The 21,796-nt window shown below is 40.7% G+C and overlaps 1 protein-coding gene across 3 annotated transcripts; it reads right to left on the bottom strand.

Annotated features, from left to right (window-relative positions):
• Positions 1-5,675: 5,675 nt before the first annotated feature.
• On the bottom strand, positions 5,676-13,310 carry CD300LG (CD300 molecule like family member g). Of its 3 annotated transcripts, XM_074223772.1 has the most exons (6): positions 13,074-13,308; positions 12,118-12,450; positions 9,024-9,125; positions 7,597-7,852; positions 7,133-7,239; positions 5,721-6,395 (listed from the first exon to the last, which is right to left on the bottom strand). In XM_074223772.1, the coding sequence occupies exons 1-6, from the start codon at positions 13,111-13,113 to the stop codon at positions 6,322-6,324; spliced, it is 912 nt and encodes a 303-aa protein (XP_074079873.1). In that variant the 5' UTR covers positions 13,114-13,308; the 3' UTR covers positions 5,721-6,321. The 3 variants fall into 3 exon arrangements, with proteins under 3 accessions (XP_074079875.1, XP_074079873.1, XP_074079874.1); XM_074223774.1 differs by lacking the exon at positions 7,133-7,239 and having other exon boundaries at positions 5,676-6,395; positions 13,074-13,310; XM_074223773.1 differs by lacking the exon at positions 9,024-9,125 and having other exon boundaries at positions 5,722-6,395.
• Between the last annotated feature and the right edge of the window lie 8,486 nt (positions 13,311-21,796).

Consider the following 21,796-nt stretch of genomic DNA (forward strand, 5'->3'; position numbering starts at 1 on the left):
GCAGTGACTAAAGTTCCAGAAAGCTCTCCCTTAGCTTTCAGAGGGTTTGCCAAAGTAGAGAGGTTTACAGCAGTATATTATACGGTACAAAGTGCTCATACCACAATCTGACACAGTAGAAGGTTAAAAAAAACCCTTTAGTTGCAAGGATTTTATGTTCTTTAATTTATTTACACATTACTAAAATATTCTTGTTTAAGAGTAAACATAATACCCTCTTCCCCACAAAAATATAAAACCTCATGAGAAATAAAGTGAAAGAAAGAGAAAAAAATATATTTCAGGCTGTGTTCTGATACTACCAGCTCTGTCTTGGGTGGATCACATTCTTTATCATAAGTCCATCATAGAAGTTACTTCCATATTTTTCTATAGTTGCTGTTGCTGATTGTAATTCCCTTCATCCATTCCTCCTCACTACCATCTATCATATTTTCTCTCTCCTTTCACTCTGTCCCTCTTCAAAAATGTGCTATGGGGCAGCTGAGTAGTGGACAAAGCATTGCTCCTGGGGCCAAGAGACTCCAAGCCCACATCCTACCTCAGAAACCCAGCAATCCTGGCCCTGTGGTCCCAGACAGGCCATCCAATCCCACCACCTTGCAAAAAGTAAAAAAGAAAATGTATTATCTCCAACTATCCTCACCTATGATCTACCCTCTCCTCTATCACCCACATCCCCCCTCCCCTTCCCCTGTCTCCCTTCTCTCCTTTTTCTTCTAGATGTCTATACCCTATTGAGTATGTATGCTGTTTCCACTCTGAGTCATTTCCAAAGAGAATGAAGGATCCCTCATTCCCCCTCACCTTGCCTTCTTCCATACCATTGCAAAAGCTAATGAAATATCTTTTACATGAAATATCTTAGCCTATTCTACCTCTCCTTTCTCTTACTCCCAGTACATTTACCCTTCACCCATCGACTCCATTTTTACAATATATCTTCAAATTCAGCTCTCTCCTGTGCCCTGTCTACATATATCTCCTTCTACCTACTCTATTAAATGAGAAAGTTCATATAAATATTATTAGTATCACCTTCCCATGCAAAGTTCCCATGCAGGAACACACACAGTTCATCATCATTAAATCCTTAATAATATATCCTTCTCATCCACCTTCTCTATATTTCACCTGAGTCCTGTACTTGAAAATCAGACTTTCTGTTCAGCTCTGGTTGTTTCAACAGGAACATCTGAAATTCCCATTTCACTGAAAGTCCATCTTTTCCCCTGGAAGAGGATGTTCAGTTTTGCTGGGTAGTTGATCTTCAGTTACATTTCAAGATCTTTTGACCTCTGGAATATTATATTCCAAGCCCTATGAGCCCTTAATGTATTTGCTGCTAAGTCCTGGGCAATCCTGACTATAGCAGCCTTCTGGCTGCTTGTAATATTTTCTTATTGACTTGGGAGTTCTGGAACTTAGCTATAATATTCTTGGGGGGGTTGTTTGGCTCTCTTTCTGGGGGCGATGGTTGGATTCTCCCAATTTCTATTTTACCCTCTGCTTCTAGGATGTCAGGGAAATTTTCCTGTAGAAATTCTTTAAAAATGAGGTCAAGGCTCTTTTCCCAATCATAACTTTCAGGTAGCCCAGTAATTTTTAAATTATCTTTTCTGGATCTGTTTTTCCAGATCAGTTTTTTCAATGAGACATTTCACATTTTCATTTAGTTTTTCATTCTTTTGGCATTGAATTAGTGTGTCTTGATTTCTTGCAAAGTCATCAGCTCCATTCTAGATCTGAAGGATTTGTTTTCCTCAGAGAGCTTTCTTATCTCCTTTTCCATCTGTCCAATTCTGCTTTTTAAAGCATTTTTCTCTTCAATAACTTTTTTGAACTGTTTTATCCATTTGACCTAAACTGGTTTTTAATATGTTATTTTCTTCAGCATTTTTGGGGATCTCCTTGAGTAAGCTGCTGACTTCGTTTTCATGATTTTCCTACATCTCTCTTTTTTCCCAATTTTTCTTCTACCTCCCTTCCTTGATTTTCAAAATCTTTTTTGAGCTCTATCATAGCCTGAGCTCAACTTCTATATTTCTTGGAGTCTTTAGATGTGAAACTTGGACTTTCTCATCTTCAAATTTAGTATTTTGGTCCTCCATGGGACCAAAGTAATTGTCTATGGTCAAGTTCTTTTTTTTTCTGTTTACTCATTTCCCCAGCCTATGCCTGGTTTTGGGGTGCTTCCTGAGCTTTTGAGTATTATTAGAACTCCCCACAAGGACCTCAGTGTGTGAGGTTCTGACTGCTTTTCTGGTCTATTGAATGACTACAAGCATACCCCTCTGCCCTGGGGCTGTGAGGGGGGGGTTCCCTGTTCTATGGGGGAGCCCATAATTGTGACCAGGGTCTGAATATGGTTAAATATCAAGAGTTCCATCACAGGGACAGAGGACAGACCTCAGCAGTCTCCATCCACTCACTTACATTCCATAGACTGAGCATTCAGGGATCAGCTTCCAGGCAGCTCCTGTCAGGAGGCTTCTTCCAGGAGGCTTCTACCTGGTGGCTCTGTGGGCCTGCTTCCATTTCCTGGGATATGGGCTTCACTGAGGGCTGCAGAGGGCCATGCTGGTCTGGGTTTTGCATTTGCTCTAGCAGAGTTCTCCCTGCTGATCTTCCAAGTTGTGCTTGGTGTTCCCTAGGATGCAGGTCAGGAAACTGCTTCTACTGCTGGGAGCTTGTGCTCCCAGGTACCTTGGGGATATTCCTGGAAGGCTGAAGTTCCTTTGCTATGGTGCACCACCACCCCTCCAACCCCATAGGGCAGAGCCTTACCACTGTTTTCCAGGTCACCTAAGACTGGAGAATTGCCTCACTGGATCTTTCTGTAGGTTCTGTCTCTTGAAAATTTAGTTAGAGCCATAATTTTAAGGTTTTTGAAATGTTTTGGAGGAACATCTAAGAGGGGTTTTCTCCTCCTACGATCTTGGCTCCAATCAGTGCTTTTTTTTTAAGATCAAGGATTTTATTTGCTATACAATGTTCTATTGTAGATTTCATATAGTATTGTAAAGTAAATATTGTTTGAAGTAAATTTTTAACAAAAGATCATAGAATTCTAAGGAATTACTAGTGAGAAAAGATTATTTTGTATTGCTTTGATTATTCAATTGGGTTCAGGTCTTTGTGACTCCAATTAGAATCTTCTTGGTAAAGATTCTGGAATGGTTTGCCATTTCCTTCTCCATCTCATTTTACAGAAGAGGAAACTTAGACAAACAGGGTTAAATGACTTACCCAGAATCATATAGGTTGTAAATGTCTGAGGCTGAATTTGAACTCAGTAAGATGAATCTTCCTGATTCCAAGCTTAACACACTATCCACTGTGTCATCTAGCTACCCTGAAATGCATGTTATCAATTTTATTTTGTGTATCACATTTTATGAATTATTTCATGATTACTATGCTAGGAAAAATGCATAGTATCAGAATTATTATAAAAAATTTGTGCAGATCCATAGTCACATGAAAAATTGCTCTAAATCATTACTTATTAGATAAATGCAAATTAAAGCTTCTCTGAAGTACCACCTCACACCTCTCAGACTGGCCATTATGACCAGAAAGGATAATGATCATTGTTGGAAGGGTTGTGGGAAATCTGGAACACTATTTATTACGTTGTTGGTGGAGCTGTGAACTCATCCAACCTTTCTGGAGAGCAATTTGGAACTATGCACAAAGGGCAACAAAAATGTGCATACCCTTTGATCCAGCAATACCACTACTGGGTCTATACCCTGAAGAGATGATGAAAAACATCGCTTGTACAAAAATATTCATAGCAGCCCTGTTTGTGGTGGCAAAGAATTGGAAATCAAGTAAATGTCCTTCAATTGGGGAATGGCTTAGAAAATTGTGGTATATGTATGTCATGGAACACTATTGTTCTATTAGAAACCAGGAGGGATGGGAATTCAGGGAAGCTTGGAGGGATTTGTATGAATTGATGCTGAGTGAGATGAGCAGAACCAGAAAAACACTCTATACCCTAACAGCAACATGGGGATGATGATCAACCTTGATGGACTCAACTCATTTCTGCACCTAGGAAATGGCCAGAGAATGACTTGCCCAAGGTCACATAACCAATTGATAGACCAGAGATTAAATTCCTGTTCCACTGACTTCCTTGTCCCTTCCTTCCCTACCTTGTTACAATTTGAGAGTTTCAGAATTGCTTGATATAGAACCATAATTTGGAGGAAATTGGGGTTTCTAAGAAGCAGAGATAAGGAAGGAGGGCATTCCAAACATGGGAGAACAGATTTTCAAAGGCATAGAGGCAAGAGATTGGCTGATTGAGGGTTCAATAGTGAGGAAGTTGTCCAAAATCCCTCATTCTTTGAAGCCACCTTTGGCCTTGTGGTTTTTCCTATGAAAAACAACAGCTGTTTCCTAATGTCGCCCAAAGTTCCAAGTGTCCTCCACCCCCAACCAGAGCTGCATCCCAAGGGTTATCAAGGCTCTCCATCTTTTGTCTTTCTCTGGCGCCAGGAAAGAAGGCAAAGTCAATCCTTGGAAATGAGGTGTGAGACAACATTGTAAACAACCAGGGGAAGAGAGCTGGGAATGTAGAGAAATGTGAGAACTTCTGTAGTTCTGAAGTGAACACACCACCCTATTTTCAGATCTTGGATTCAGGGCTGAATGTACCTAGAGAACATCTAGTCCTACTCTCTCACTTTGTACAATAGTGAAATCTGGTGCCAGCAGAGGAAGTGTCTTGCCCAAAGTCACACAGTGAGTTGAGAAGAGAGTTGAATTTCTAACTAAATCTTCTGATGCCTGATATGCAATAAGCATTTAAGAAATCCTTGTTGACTGATCCCCATTAAATTATGACTTCCTGGGGCAGCTAGGTAGCTCAGTGGATAGAGTACCGGCCCTGGAGTCAGGAGGACCTGAATTCAAGTCTGGTCTCAGAAATATAAGAATTTCCTAGCTGTGTAACCTTGGGCAAGTCACTTAACCCAACTGCCTTGTAAAAACCTAAAAAAAAATTATGACTTCCTTGAGAGTGGAGACTGCCTTTTTTTGCCTTTTTCTATATTCCCAGGATCTGACATATATTAAGAACTTAACAGATGTTTATTAACTGTTGTTGACTCTGAATCTAGGGTTATTTTCACTACATTAAGCCATCTCTCACTTTTTACTTGCTACTGGGGTGACCTTCAATCAAGGGAAGATGAGAGTTCTACTAGGGCATCTGTTTTCAGCAATGGGAACATCGGAAACCCCTTGTTCTTTGAATCCTCCTCCAGGATTCCCTGGCTCTGCTCATCTCTAGAGTAGCCTAGGCTTAGTTATTGCAAGAGGGAGACTGGAAAGAGGGAAAGAAGTGGAACCAATCAAGCTTGTAGCAAATGTGACCTTGTATATTCCCCATGTGCTCTCTAGGGCTCTCCCCATTTCTCTTAGACCAGAACCATTTATTTTCTTTTATTGGTTTTTACAAGGCAATGGGGTTAAGTGACTTGCCCAAGGTCACACAGCTACACAGGCAATTATTAAGTGTCTGAGGCCAGATTTGAACTCAGGAACCCATGACACCAGGGCTGGTGCTCTATCAACTGTGCCACCTAACTATCCCAGAACCATTTATTCTTGACATTTCTCTATCTTTTTCTCTGCCTTCTGTTCTCCTTAAAGTCTAAGCCCATTAGAATGTAGACCATGTTAACATGTAAGTATTTTGTCAGGAGGAATCATTTTATTCTTTGTCTATATGTCCCCATTGCCTACTACATGGTAGACATTTAATAAATCAGATTCATTGACTGATTAAGGAATTCACTAGTATTTCTAGTCATAACTTCTCCCAGGTTAAGCTCCTGTTTTTGATGTTTCCTGTGGGTAAGAAGAAGGCACAAACTAACAACTCATTTTTTTTTGTCAAAAAATTGAGGACCAATAATCATAGTCAACATTTAATGTTTATAAAGCATTATATATATATATATATTTATATATAAAATATATATGATCTCATTTGATCCTCACAACAACCCTGTGAGGTAGGTACTCTAGGTTTTATTGCACATATTTACAGATGAAAAATCTGAAGCTCAGAGAGATTAATTGATTTGTCCATGGTCACACAGCTAGTAAGAGGTGGAAGCTAGACTTAGTCCAGAAATCTCTGGATTCTAAAGCCAGCCCTTTTCCTTTTGCTCTCATGAAGCCCAAGATGGTAGAAGGTACTCAAGTCTTGGGGTGAGGAAGCAAGTGAGCCAAGGAAGGTATCTGATTTTAAGGTCCATGTGTGGGGAACATATGGGAATCCTTCAAGGTGATCAGGCATCAATCTTGTGATTCCTTTATGGAGTTTATGTAGTGAAACTGTTCATTCTTTCCTGTTTCTATTGCAAGTTGAGCTGAAAGAGATTCCAGAAGTAGAGTGCTCAAGCAAAGAGCAACATGAAGACAGCTTTGAGAGGAGTGGTAAGAAATCTCCAGAGCCCACATCCTTCTGCTGTCCTCCAAAAGGAAAAGTTTTTAAAAGAACTTTGAAAAACAAGATTATTCAGTCTACCTCTAAACTGTCAAGATTTTGGGGGGTTAAAGCTTCCTCTGGCACCAAGAGAAGCTAGTGTTCAATATAGTCTAGCCCCACCGGAATGGACTATGCCAGTCAGATCCACCCTGGGCATTGTCTACTGCTTTCTTGCTAATCCTATCCCATCAACAACATGATCCCACGTCTCCTATAGCCAGTGATTACAGAACATATATGAAAATGTAACACTGTTCACATCTGGCTGCCAAGATAGGCCCTTCATCAGCAGTCTCAAGCTTGAGGCTATTCCAGTCTTCTCAGGTTCCCATTGTACAAACCTCTGATTAGCAGAGGACCTTGTACAAAGCAAACATTAAATAAGTATTCTTTTAGTTTAATTGGAGCTAAAAAGAGATCAGAGGAACCACACAACCTAGCATCTGAATATCTAGACAGTAGCCACCAGGGGAGTCTTGCCTCCAACTTATCCCTTCCTTCTCCCTCTGCTTCCCCCAACAAATATCTCACTAGAGTGATAATTTTTCTAATCCCTACCCAAATGAATCTCTATAGTCTTAGAAGGTCAGAGCTAGTTCAAAGACCTTTGGCTCTCACCTTTTTTTCTTCTTGCTAACAGGATCAAGAGGGTTGCTATAGCCACCACCAATAGCAATAGGAAGATGATACATGGAGCCAGAATGCGAATCAATGGGATGGAAAGCCTGGAAACAAAAAGAGAGAGAGAGAGAGATGAAAGAGAGAGAGGGAAACAGGGGAGGAAGAGGGAAATGGAAAAGGAAGGGCAACATAAAAGAGGGAGACAAAAGAGATAGAGAGAAAAGGAAGAGGGAGAGATGAGAGGAAGAGAGAGACAAGAGGGAGAGGACAGAGATGAGAGCTAGGAGAAGAACATGGAAGGGGGGGAGGGAGATAGGAAAGAGAGATGGAAGAAGAACAGGGACACAGAAGGGAGAGAGAGATGGAAGAGGGAGAGGGAGAAGCCTTTTCTTATCTTGATCATAAAAATCAGAGGTAGGCAGGGCTGTGGCCCTCAAGGAGACCTTAGCTCTGGAACTCACCTGGACTTTGGGTTCATATCATTGGGGCTATGTTGGGAAGTGATTGCCTGGGTTATATCTTGTTGACTTAGTGTTTGGAAGGTCTCTTGGCCCCTTCGAAAGATTTCTGCCTTGGTCACCACATTTGTGAATGTTGCTGGTTTCATCTTTTCCTGGGTGGGGGTATGCATTCTTGGATGAACTTCTGCTGCCTGCTGGACACTCCTTGTAGAGAGAGGCTGAAGGGAGGAGTTTGGGGAGACAGAACTTCTGAGCCCTTTAAGGAGAAAGGAAAAAGCAAAGTCCTGTCTTGGGCTAATAATTTAGCTCTAATAATTTAGAAGATTTTTACAAATGAAAAGAGAATTATTTCAACCTCATCCTTCTCCTTCATCATCCTCTCTGCACTCTTTCAATCCAGAGATGACCCAGATTGGCTCAAAGAAGCTTAAATCCAACCCATTCCAAGTAGTTAACATTTCAAGAATATCAGGCCACATCTGAATAGAAATAATTGAGTTCCTCTATTCATATCACCCATGATTATAGTCCAGAATACAAGGTCACTCCCTATTCTTATCTTCCAACTCTCCAAGAATGCTATATATGTGCATACTGCACATCCACTTAGGATTTCTGCCCCCAGAGTCCCACTGACATGCCCTCTCCCCTTGCCCACTTCTGAGACTCAATCTCTCCACTGACTGGGAACCATATGAACTGTGTAATTTAACTCCATGTCTTGTCCCAAATTTGTAGGAAGAAACCACAGGTTTCTATAGTCATAGATTTAGAGATAAAAGAGACCTTAGAGATAAGCTGGTTCAATCGTCAATATACAGAGGATAAGAAAATTGACTTCTCAAGAGGAAAGTAAATTCAAGGTAAAGAGGAATCAGAAGAGACAGGATTTGAACCCAGGACCTCTGACTCCAGATATTCTGAGTACTATTTTCTTTTCCTTTATACCATGAACTTGCCCCCTTGAATTGTTCAATCACATCTAAGGATATATAGGTAAATGTTAACCACAGGCTTTTTGAAAAAAATTGTATAAAAGACACATTTTTAAGTTTAATTAGCAGTCATTAACATTTACCTCATCACTATCCCAAGTCTATAAATGAACAAAACAATAAATCATCCCTTGATTTGTTGTGTTTCCCTATTTACTGAAATTTGAACAATTGGGTCTTGAGAGCTAGTATAAGGCACTCCCAGTGCATTGCTGCTCCCCTCCCCATTTTGATTTTATGTCAATGTGCACACTGATCAGGGTCAGCCAGAGAAGGAAAATAACTAGAAACAGGCAACACCCCTTTTCACTTACTCTGCCCTCTGTTTGTTGGAAGACAGGGACACAGTCCACTGCTTTCATAACATTTCTCTAACATAGAAAGCAGCCCACCCCCAATTCCAGCCCCACTCCCCAAAAATCAGTCACTCACTCAACTCTGGAGACTGAGTTGCCCAAACTTTTGCCCCCTGCTGGACACTCCTTGTAGAGAGAGGCTGAAGGGAAAGGTTTGGGGAGACAGAACTCCTGAGCCCTAAAAAGAGAAAGGAGAAAGAATCCTGTCTTGGGCTAATAAGGAATGGATGTCACAACAAACTTGGAGATTTCAGGACTCCAAATGAGATCTTCTGGTTTTGTGGAAGTCCCAGCTCCTCCATCAATCAATCAAGGTCAATCAAGCTTTTGTGCGCATTGGAAGAAGTAAAAGGCAGCTCTCAATTTTCCTTGCTAGGGCGGGAATCCTAGCAGTGAATCTGACAATCTTCAAATACCAGATCACAGATTCATAGATTTAGAGATCTGAGGCACTTAATCCTTTCATTGTTAGAAGAGCAGATTGAAGCTCAGAGAGGTTAAGTGATTTGTCCTAGTTCTCAGAGAAAGAGATTTCCATCCCAAATTCTTAGTGTCCAAGTCTGGTTTTCTCCACTATAGTGGTGATCTTCATTTCTGCCCATGTCCCGTTTCTATCCCTAGAACCATTATTTTCTCCTGTTACCTAGACTTACAACCTTCAATCATTTTTGTTGTCTTCTTCATTTCCTACATCCAAATCAGTCGCCAAATCCTTTATTTTTCTTTCAAGATACATATATAAAAACAGCTATTTCTTTTTATTTCGCTTGAAATCACCATCATTTATGATTGTAAATTAATGATATAAACTCATTTCTAGAATTCTAAGCATTAGAGAAGATCAGAAAATCATTAGATTTCGATCCAGAAGAGACCTTAGAAACCATTTAGGTTAACCTGGGCTAATCAATCATGTTACAGATGAGGAAATTGGGGCCTGAAGAGGTTACGGGACTCATTTAAGATCTACTCTACAATCTTCTTTTATTACCTAGAGTAATTCAGTTTGCTTATACTGCTGTTTATTTCACATGCCTCACCATCACTATTACTGTTGTATTAATTTGCTGGTCTCTGAGATCCAGTTTATACCACCCTCTATAATCCATCCTGCACACAGTTGTCTGTATAATCTTCCTATGGTACCCACTGGATCATACTATTCCTTAGTTCAATAATCTTCAGGGGATCCTTATTACTTATGCAGGATAGACTCCCATTGAGCTCTTATCTTTTCTTTAGTTGTAATGTCAGCGTCATCCCAACCAAGACTGATCAGGCATGAGATCCTCAGTTGACTATTCTCTTCCTATGTTAAGTCCAGGTGTATTTTATTCTAAACAGAAAGGAAGTCTCATTTTCTCCAATATCTGACTAAACCCTACCTACTTTCCCCCACAGCTCCAGTTCTTTTTTTCCCTTTTATTTAAGGCAATGGGGTTAAGTGTCTTGCCCAAGGTCACACAGCTAGACAATTATTACGGGTCTGAGGTTGGATTTGAACTCAGGTTCTCCTGACTCCAGGGCTGGTACTCTATTCACTGTGCCATTTGGCTGCCCCAACAGCTCTGGTTCTAAGCCTATCTATGACTCCAAACCTTTCCCTGAAGTCAATAAGGAAGCAATTGGCAGCTAAGGGGTTCCTATGGATAGAGTGCTGGGCCTAGAGTCAGAAATATGAGTTCAAATCTGAATTCAGATACTCCCTAGCTGTGAAATCCTGGGTCATTCACTTAACCTCTGTCTGCCTCAGCTTCCTCAACTGTAAAATGGGGATCATAGTATCACCTACCTTTCAGGATTGTTGTGAGGTTCAAATGAGATATGTGCATATATTAAATATTAAGTACTTATGAACTGCTGAGCATAGTGGTAGGCAGAAGGTACTTAATAAAGGCTTATTTCTTTCCCTGTATAGGTTAGAGGAAAGTTTACTGGATTATAGCTATGTGACTTTAGATTTAGTAACCTCTTGAGATCTCTGAGAAGGAATCTTAGAGAGAATTTAGATGTGAGCCCTAAGATCCCACAAAACTAAAAAATTCAATGAATTTAAACTCAAAAATTCAATGAACTTATGGCCCTAACCCCAAACTCTTCCCTTCCCAGTATCCCTCTTTGACCTTGACTTCGAGCACCCAAGGCTAGTCCTCCAAACTCTCAATGACTCTTGTCCCAAGAACCGTAATCCTCCAAGTGCCCCAGATTACTCAAACTCTTTAGGGTCCTCAGCTCTAACCCAAAGAACTTCAAGATGCTGGGTCGTGGGGGAAAGTTAAATATCAGCTGAGAACTACAGAAAGTAGTGACTCCATGATGTCCTGAGGGGAGTAAGGAGAGACCTCTTATGTAGTTTAGACAGAAACTAAAGAGTGTCTCCTAGTAGCCACCAGTGGGCTCTTAAGATTCCAGTAGACAGCAGTTCTACACTGAATAAATAGTAAATATGGTAGGGCAAGGTGAAGATGACTCAGAAATACAGTATCATCCCAGTGTCAAAAATACTTGGGAATGGCTTTGACCTTGGTGGAGGGGCATTCATTAGGGGGTCACATCTTTTGCTTCCAACCCATGGCAGCTCTGTACACAATAGTATTAAAATATCATAGTCTCCTCCTTTTACAGGTGAGGGAACTGAGATCTAAGGATGGGGAAGTGACTTGCCCAAGGTCACCTTGGTGAATGAAGGTTCAAAACTGTGCCAAAGGGAGGCTAGGTAGCACAATGGATAGAACACTGGCCCTGGAGTCAGGAGTACCTGAGTTCAAATCTGGCCTCAGACACTTAATAATTACCTAGCTGTGTGGCCTTGGGCAAGCCACTTAATTCCATTGCCTTGCAAAAAAAAAACTAAATAAATAAAACAAATTCCTTTTAATGGGGCGGCTAGGTTGCACAGTGAATAGAGCACCCGCCTTGGAGTCAGGAGTACCTGGGTTCAAATCCGACTTCAGACACTTAATAATTACCTAGCCATATGGCCTTGGGCAAGCCACTTTAACCCCATTGCCTTGAAAAATCTAAAAAAAGAAAACTGTGCCAAAGCCATCAGTTTCCAATACTGACTCTCAGAATATGTTTTTGTTCCTTTTCCTTGATCATCCCCATAACACTCTTCCCAGTCCATCTTGGTCTCAGTACTCTAAGTTTGGAAAGAGGAAAAAAATTACCTGAGAAAACAACCACAGTCACTGGAAGAACCTCATCAAATCCAAATTGGGCGATCCCACACTGATATTTCCCAGCATCTTTCAAGGTGACTTTCCTCATGATTACAGTGAATGTTTGAGTTTGGGGATCATCCTTGATAGACACGTTGCCTTCTGTCTTTTCTTTCCCTGCCTCTGTATTGATGACAGTGACACAGAGGCTCAAAAACAAACCATTGTCTTTGCACCAATATTTTTTCCTTTCTTGATGCTTATCATCATAGGAGCACTGCACAGAGAGAGAGCTTCCCTCTGGTCCACTGACTTCTTTTGGACCCACCATGACTCCATAACCTGAAATCAAGTGAAGAAAAGTTGGCAATGCCTAGAACTACACTGGCTCAGTTCCCTGCAAGGGAGAAGGAATGGGGTCTTTCCACTCAGAATTCCTCTGATTCTTCCTTTTAACACTCTCTGAGATCAGTAATTCCTCCCAGGTTCCCTTGGACAAAGGAGTCAGGATTATGAGCTCCACTGTCAGAAAAGTGGAAGAGTGAAAGGTGTGAGACAAGTAAAGCAATTTACTTGACTCACATTGTCAAACAGAGGCAAGAGTGACCTTATAACTTACAAGTTCAATATCCTGAGCTCAAGAACTTTTCCCTGAACTGAGTATCTCTCTCTAGGAAACCACAAGAACCAATACTTTCTTGGCATCTCAAGATGGAAGAGGGAGAGCAGATATTGTTGGTTTGGGAACAGTTGGGTTGGATGGGATAAGTGAAATGGGAGAGGGAGACTGAGGTGGATTGATCAGAGTTGGCTTGTAAGGCTGGTTCTGGGGAAAGAAAATATAATGTCCAAAGTCCTTCACTCTGGAGGAGCTCAGGTGTCTTGCAGATCTACAACAAAAGACTCCAAACCCCAGTCCTCCTACTACCCCAGGGACTTTCCAGTCAAATACATTCTGTTCTCACCTGGAATGATGATCCACCCCCAGAGCAGCAGAAGCCTCATTGTCTGTTCTGCAGCTAATTCTGAAGGGATGGGGAAGGATGATTCTTTGTCCTGGGTCTACAGTGAAGGATTCCCTGGGTCTGTGTACAACCTTGCTGATTCTCAAAATGTTAGTGGAAAAGTGAGATCTCAGCAGTCAGTCTCTCCTTTTAGGAAGAAGCATTTAGAAGCATCATTTCCTCAAGATATCCCAAATAAGAATGAAGAGGGAAGTGGAGAGGGTGTGTGCTTACCCATCTGGATGGGAGGGGTTTCTGTCAGTTGATTCATCAAGTTATTTTCTTGTAACAGTGTCCATCTACCTACTTTCCTCCCTAGTTCTGGGTACTCAGAGAAACCAGGAACTCCTGCCTCCCTCTGACCCTTCCCAGTCCTACAACTAAGAAAATACCAAAACTTTTTCTTCTGTGTTTGCTCACCCTGAATAGTCACCACACAGTCTGCAACTAGTTCTGGATGCAGACTACTTAGCTCCAGGATAGCCTTATCTTCATTCAGATCCAAGAGCCTTCATTTAGGACTATCAGAAAATGACCATTTCTGGAAAATGACCACTGGATGGCAGCAGAAGGTTGAGACGAAGGCTCTAAGAAGCTTCTGTCTTGTCTTCAGAATGGTCTGAAATTAAAGGGATGGGAGGATGGAATGGGAAGAATGGGAAATGTGGATTTTTTTTTGCATTTTGTCAAGGAAAAATGTGAACCAACTTTCTTTATTATTCCCTATAGAGACTATCCTGATCCTTTTAGCCTGTCTTAGATCATTTCCTCTCTTTCCACTTATAGGACCTGCCTGCTCTCATTTACTGAGAGGAAGAAATTGAAATGAAAATTCTTTAACTCCTTCTAGTCCTGCAAACTTCTCAGCACAAATCCTCACTCTCTTCACCTTTTCTCCAGTATTGGACAAACTGGTCTACTAATTACTCGTTGTATGTAACATTCCATTTCTCATATCTTTGACTTTGCATAAACTATCTCAAATGAAGGCAAATTAACAAGCTCAGTATGCACCATGTGGGACAGATAGGCCATACAGTAGCTAGAGAGAGCACCTGGCTTGAAGATCTGACCTCAGACATTTACTTAACTAGGTGACCCTGGGTAAGTCTAACCCATCTTTGCCTCAGTTTGTCATCTGTAAAATGTGTTGTGACAAACTGGAGAAGGAAATAGCCAACCATTCCTTGGAAAAGATGTGGCCCCATAAGAACATGACTGAACAGCAATAATATCATAAGCTGTGGTCATATAAATGCAGGATAAAAAGAAAGACAGACTCTACCTTCAAGGTACTTATATTTTATTGGAGTTAAAAAGGAAACTGAATGTAGTGGGGAGATGAAGGTTCTCTATAGGTGGATATTGTAGAGAAAGTCTAGGAGATTCAAGAGTACAGCCTAGAGAGGAATGAAGATATGGATGGCTGGGCTTCTTTCTTAAAACAGAAATTCTAGGAGGAATCAGCCCTTAGGAGGGAGAGGCTACAGGGCAGAGAGTACTTCTAGTATGAGGTTATCCAGGGTGGACTGAGTTGGTGGACTGAGTTTCTAGAGGAAAATAGAAAAGGTTCAGGAGAGTCAGAAGTGTAGCCTGGGGAAGAATGGAGGGAAGGTTTGTTTTTTGCTATGGGGAAGGATGAGGAGTTTAGGTTTCAGCTTGCTCAGTTTAAGGTCCATGTGGGATATCTGGTGGAGATGTACAGCCAACAGGAGAGATATGAGATTGTGACCTCTAAGTCATGATAATAACTTGTTCTTAGAAGATGAGAAGTATTTTAAGACTATATTCCTCTTTTTGGTGACTTTCTGCATCCCACAACAATTTAACAAGGAGTGCCCCCCTTTTAGACCCTCTCTTTTGTGTCTGTTGTATCACCCTGTTGCTGTATTAGTGTGGTGATGGCTCTTAGGAGTAGGCATCTCTCATGATTAGGAGGCCTTGAATCTCCTTTTCTACCCTCTCATCTGTACATGGGCCACTCAGTAGAGCCCGCTTCTTTCTACACCTTGAGTTCATTAACTTCTTCGTCAGGAGGTGGGTAACAACAATACTCTTTGTATATTTTATACAAGAGTGAGATTTAGCTGATACCTGTCCCCTTACCCCTTCCATTTTTTTTACCCTTCTTCCCAAGTACCTCAATTCTGAGGAACAAGTTACACTCCTTTCCTTTCCCTTTCTACACTAATGTAGCCTTTTTTTCTCTTTTGTCTTTTTACCCTTTTCAAACTCTCACAATGGAACCAATCCACCCTATTTTTCTCACTTCATTCTTTCAATGCCATTTGAAGATGTTAAGATTCTGAATGAATCTTTTCCCTTTATTAAAATATTGGGATTACAAAATCAAATGGCCCTTTCCAGTTGCTAAAATAAATGTACTTTTCTAGGTTTCTCTTGACTCTTGTGATGGCATTTCAAGGTTCCCACTCAGCTCTGATCTTTTCATAAAAAATGCTTAAAAGTTCTCTATTGCATAAAAGATCCATTTTTATTTCCCTCTGGGATTATAACTTTGGACTTCTGGAATGTTTGATGACAAGATCTCTGCTCATTTTTAGTAGAAGCTACTGGTTTTTGTGTGATACTGTCCCTGGGACTCACTCTGATTAGAGAATAGAGCTCTAGAGTAGCCATCTATTTACCATCTAACTGCATTTCTCTGAACTTCTTCATCAAGTCCTCAAATTGAATACCTTCTCTCTTTACCATTCCTCCCTTTTCAGTTTCTTTTTGTGTGCTGTCTTCTGAGCTCCTTGAGATACTATCTTCCTTCTTTGTTTTTGTACTCCTAATGCTTAGCATATAGTAGGTGAGTAATAAAAGGTTTTTGACTGACAGGTCATTCTTTCAGAATACTTGCAGTATCTTTTCCTTAATATGGGAGCTCTGGATTTTAACTTTGACATTTTTGAGATTTTGGGGACATTTCACTAGCTGATTAGATGGATTCTTTCTACACTTTGCTTCTGTCTCTAATAAATTTATTAAGTTTTCATTTATGATTTTTTGAAACATAGTGTCTTGTTTTCTTTTAAAATCATGATTTTCACCATCTGTATCCAGAGAAGAAACTGTGGAATCTAAACAAAGACCAAACCTATAATCTTCAATATTTAAAAGTTGTCTTATGTATTATATAATTTTGCTATCTGTAATGTTTTCTTTCTTCCTTTTGGATTTGATTCTTCTCTCACAACATGTTCAATTTTGATCTATTCTTATCATGGATGCAAATGTAAAACTTATATCAGATCACTGTCTGTTGGAGGGAGGCAGGAGGGAAGGGAGGGAGAAAAATTGTAAAACTCAAAACCTTACAAAAAATGATTGGTAGAAATTATCATTGTATGTAATTGAAAAACAAGTATTTATATAATTAAAAATGAAGTAATAAATTGCAAAATATTTTAATGACAAAATAAATCATTGTATTCAGGGTCAAATGATTTTAAAATTATCTCTCCTTGATTGATTTTCCAAGTCATTTTTTTATATCAGATATTCTAAATTTTCTTCTATTTTCAAACTTTTGATTTTTTTTGTCTTAATATTTGTTGCTATTTAATGGAGTGTCTAATTTTTATTCTAGTTTCCAGGGAGTCCATTACTTTGGTAAGGTTTGTCGTTTTTTTTCCAAGCTATTTATCCTCCTTCCAAATACCATATTTTCCCATGTATAAAATGCATCCTTTCCTGCAAAATTTAGGGTCTAAAAACCAGGAGCATCTTATAGAATGGTTATAGGGTTTTTTTACTTGCATTTCCCACTTTTTCATGCTTGTTTTTGCCTCATTGTTGTAGATTTTTTTTACTTGTCTTTCCTGATTTTTTTCACATTTGCTGTTTTCATGATCATTGTTTCGCATGTTACCAGTATATTAGGTAATGTTTTGCCACATTCTGCCCATAAATGGCTCAGAAAAGTTTTGTACAGTGCTGAATTTAAGTTCAAAATGATCCAGTTTGCAAAAGTGAATGGAAATCATGCTGCTGAACGAAAGTTTGATTGTCTTTCAACTGAGAAAACAATCTGAGACTGGCTACAGGAAGAAGAAACTCAACTGAAAATGCCCCAGCAAAAGGCCATGAGAGGCAAATCAGCCAAGTGGCCTGAGTTAGAGAGGGAATTAAAGACATGGATTGAAGAGCAAAGGGCAATGGGAATTCTTGTGTCCACAAAGATGGTTCAGTATGAGGCAAGAAGAATTGCTGATGAAAAAGAAGTGACTGTTTTTCAAAGGTGGACACCACTGGTGCTTCAGGTTCATGAACCAGATTGGACTAAGCATGTGTCCATGCACCAGACTTGCCCAGGGAGTGATTGTGATCAACCCCAGACCAGAGCAGAAGCAGGAGAGCTGTCAGAGCCTCTCCTAAGACAGTGAATCATCATCAAACACAGATGAGGACAAGCTAATGGATGGGAGTTTTGACAGTAATGAGAAGTTATATGAATTTTATGATGAATAAAACTCGGCTTCAATAACTTTATGTAATACATTTTTAATCAAATTTTGGACCCCCAAATTAAGGTGCAACTTATACATGGGTAAATATGGTATATCCTTGAGTATTTACTTCATTTCTTTTTTAAAAACTCTCTTACTTCATTTCCTCTAGGTATTCATGTAATCCCTGTGGAAAATTCATTTTTTTTCTTTAAGACACTACTAGAAGTTCTTTTTTCTTTTTTTCTTTTCTTTTCTTTTTTCTTTTTTCTTTTTAATATTTAATATTTATTTATTCTCATTTTGTACAAATGTTTTTTATACATTAATAAAATATTCTTGTTTAAGAGTAAACAAAATACCCCCTCCCTCCAAAAACATAGACTCACTTGAGCAATAAAGGGGAGAGAAAAAAATTAAAATTAAAAAATAGTAATAATTGTAGATATGGCCAGGTGGCACAGTGCGCAGAGCACCAGCCCTGGAGCCATGAGCACCCGAGCCCACATCTGGCCCCATACACCCAACAATCACCCAGCTGTGTGACATGCAAGCCACCCGAACCCCACTGCCCTGCAAAAACCAAAAAGAAAAAGAAAAAAAAGACCCAAAATAAAATAAAATAGTAATAATAGTAGGGGCGGCCGGGTGACAGACAGAGCCCTTGAGCCAGGAGCACCTGGGTCCAAATCTGGCCTCATACACCCAATGATCACCCTGCTATGTGGCCCCAGGTGGGCCACCCAGCCCCATTTGCCCTGCACCCCCCCAACATAATAATAATAATAAAAAATGTGCTTGAGTCTTTGTTCCAACACCAAGAACTCTGTCACAGGGGGATCACATTCTTTATGATAAATCCATGGCAAAAATTACTTCCATATTTTTCCACGGTTGCCATTGCTGATTGCAACTCCCTCCTTTCATATTTCTCTACTACCATGTACTATATTTTCTCTCTCCTTTCACTGACTCTGCTGTAGGGTTGCTGAGTGGTACAGCAGACAGATCCCCGGCTCTGGGGCCAAGAAGCCCTGAGCCCCCATACCACCCCTTAGGCCTAGCATCCACCTGGCCCTATGGTCCCAGACAGGCCATCCAATTCCAGCCCCTTGCAAGAAGTAAAAAAGAAAATGTGTTATATCTGACCACTCTCCCCTTATGGTCCATCCTCTCCTCCATCACTCACATCACCCCCCTTCCCCCTGTCCCCCTCTTCTTACTCCAGATGTCTATACCCCATTGAGTATATATGCTGTTTCCTCTCCTAACCACCTCTGATGAGAGCAAAGATTCCCTCATTCCTCCTTACCTTCCCCCTTTCCATATCATTGTAGTAGTTCATTGTAATAAAGAAAAATCTTATTATATGAAATATCTTGGCCTATTCCCCCTCTCCTTTTTCTTTCTCCCATTATATTTCCCTTTTTTCTATTGACTTCATTTTTACTCCATATTTTATCTTTGAATTCAGTTTTCTCCTGTGCTTCAACTATACAAGTTCCCTCTACCTGCTCTATTAACTGAGAGGGTTCATATGAGTATTATCAGTGTCATTTTTCTATGCAGGAATACATGCAGTTCAGCATCATTAAGTCCCTCACATTTTCCCCTTCTCCTCCAATCTCTATGCTTCACCTGAGTCCTGTATCTGAAGATCAAACCTTCTGTTCAGCTCTGGCTATTCCAACAGGAGCATTTGAAATTCTCCTGGTTCATTGAAAGTCCATCTTTTTCCCTGGAAGAGGACATTCAGGCTTGCTGGGTAGTTGATTCTTGGCTGTATTCTAAGCTATTTGCTTTCCAGTATATTATATTCCAAGCCCTATGAGCTTCCAATGTAGTTGCTGCTAAGTCCTGTGTGATCCTGACTGCAGCTCCACGATATTTGAACTGTGTCCTTCTGGCGGCTTGTAATATTTTCTCTTTGACTTGGGAATTCTGGAACTTGGCTATAATATTCCTAGGGATTGGTTTTTTGGGATCTCTTTCTTGGGGGGATCAGTGGATTCTCTCCATCTCTATTTTGCCCTCTGCTTCTAGAATATCAGGGCAATTTTCCTGTAGTAATTCTTTGAAAATGATGTCAAGGCTCTTTTCCTGATCGTTACTTTCAGGTATTCCAATAATTTTTAAATTATATTTCCTAAGTCTGTTTTCCATATCAGTTGTTTTTTCAATGAGATATTTCACATTTTCTTCTAATTTTTTATTTTTTTTTTGGTTTTGAAGTATTGATTCCTGATTTCTGGTAAATTCATCAGTCTCCCTGAATTCTATTCTTTGTCTGAAGGATTTGTTCTCCTCAGAGAGTTTTCTTATCTCTTTTTCCATCTGGCCAATTTTGCTTTTTAGAGCATTCTTCTCCTCAATAACTTTTTTTTTTTTAGGTTTTTGCAAGGCAAATGGGCTTAAGTGGCTTGCCCAAGGCCACACAGCTAGGTAATTATTAAGTGTCTGAGACCGGATTTGAACCCAGGTACTCCTGACTCCAGGGCCGGTGCTTTATCCATTGAGCCACCTAGCCGCCCCTCCTCAAATAACTTTTTGAACTGTTTTATCCATTTGACCTAAGCTGGTTTTTAGCATGCTATTTTCTTCAGCATTTTTTTGGATTTCCTTGACTAGGCTGCTGACTTCATTTTCATGTTTTTCCTGCATCTCTCTCATTTCTTTTCCCAGTTTTTCTTCTAACTCCCTCATTTGATTTTCAAAGTCTTTTTTTGAGCTCTGTCATAGCCTGAGCCCAATTTCTGTTTTTCTTGGAGTCTTTAGATGCAGGAGCTTGTGCTTCCTCATCTTCAGACTGAGTATTTTGATCTTTCTTGGGCTCATATGCAAAATATTTCTCAATGGTGTTCCTCTTTTTTCCTCTGCTTGCTCATTTTCCCAGCCTAAGCCTGTTTTGGGGATGCTTCCTGAGCTTTTGGGACACTCCCACAAGGGTCTCAGTGTGTGAGGCTCTGTCCTCCCTCCTGGTCTGTGAATGACCATATGCTCCCCCCTCTGCCACAGGGATGAGGTGGGGGGAGGCCCTGCTGTTCTATTGGGAGGGGGCCTAGACTGCGATCAGGATCTGAATATGTTCAGAGCCCCAGAGTCCTGTTCCAAGGGCAGAGCTCAGCAGTCTCTCTCTCTCTTCACTCCCCTCCCTAGGTTCAATGGGCTCATGCCCTGGGGTCTTCTGCTTACCAGCTCCTCCTGCTTCTGTTCCTGGATCTGGACTGTGATGGCCACTGCTTCTGGCTGTGTGCCCCGAGGGCTGGGCTCCACGTGCTCACTCTGGTAGAGGTCCCCTGCTGTTCCCCCAATTTGTGCCCGGTGCTCCCAGGGGCATAGCTCAGGAAATCCCCCGCTGCTGTGAGCCGTGGCTCCCAGCACCCTGGGACTGCCTCTGGGGGGCTGAAGTTCTTTCGCTTTGGCAGGCCACCCCTCTGGCGGGCTGCCCCCTGACCCCAGGAAGCAGAGCCTTTCTGCTCTTTTCCAGGTTACCTTGAGTAGGAGAACTGCCTCACTGGGTCCCTCTGTGGGTTTTGTATCTCGAAAATTTAGAGTCCTTAGCTTATGAGTTTTATGAGAGAGCACCTAAGACAGGATCATTTCTTGTTGCCATCTTCTGCTAGAAGTTCTTAAGGAGTTATTCATCTTTTCTTTGGAGAGATCTCTATATTTGCAGTTGTTTTTTAATATATTGGATTGTATTTTCTTTGATTTATTCATCTCTCCAACTTCAGATTGTGAATTGGGACTTTGTTTCAAGGCTAGATTCCACTTCTTCCAGCATGTTTTGGTGAGGTGGTCAGCTCAGCTTGGTCCCACCCTGGATCACCTAAATTCTTTTTTTTTTTTGCAAGGCAAATGGGGTTAAGTGGCTTGCCCAGGGTCACACAGCTAGGTAATTATTAAATGTCTGAGACCGGATTTGAACCCAGGTACTCCTGACTCCAGGGTCAGTGTTTTATCCACTGCACCACCTAGCCACCCCTAGATAGTCTTCCCTCTTTTGACCAGTTCAGAAGGAAGTTAAGAAATTTAAATGTCATCTACTTACCTCAATCCTTCCTCCTTGTTTATATGGTCTGCTACTTGAACATCCTATGTAAGCATACTATGTGAGATAGTTTTCCTATTCTACCCCCCCACCTCCAAGTGTATTCCTTTCCTTCCCTCTTTTCTATCTTCCAAGGTCATTAAAACAAACAAAACCACTCTGTCATCTCATGTCTTATA

Source organism: Macrotis lagotis, chromosome 2 (assembly GCF_037893015.1).
Source record: "Macrotis lagotis isolate mMagLag1 chromosome 2, bilby.v1.9.chrom.fasta, whole genome shotgun sequence".
Lineage (NCBI taxonomy): Eukaryota > Metazoa > Chordata > Mammalia > Peramelemorphia > Peramelidae > Macrotis > Macrotis lagotis.

Bases quoted from the DNA above. Each gene is read 5' to 3' on its own strand.
- CD300LG (XM_074223772.1), bottom strand. From the start codon at position 13,113: ATGAGGCTTCTGCTGCTCTGGGGGTGGATCATCATTCCAG. The intron at 7,240-7,596 runs GTGAGTTCCAGA...TTTTGTTTCCAG, and splicing joins GATATGAACCCAAAGTCCAG to GCTTTCCATCCCATTGATTC. The intron at 6,396-7,132 runs GTGAGAGCCAAA...AATCTCTTTCAG, and splicing joins GTTAGCAAGAAGAAAAAAAG to CTCAACTTGCAATAGAAACA.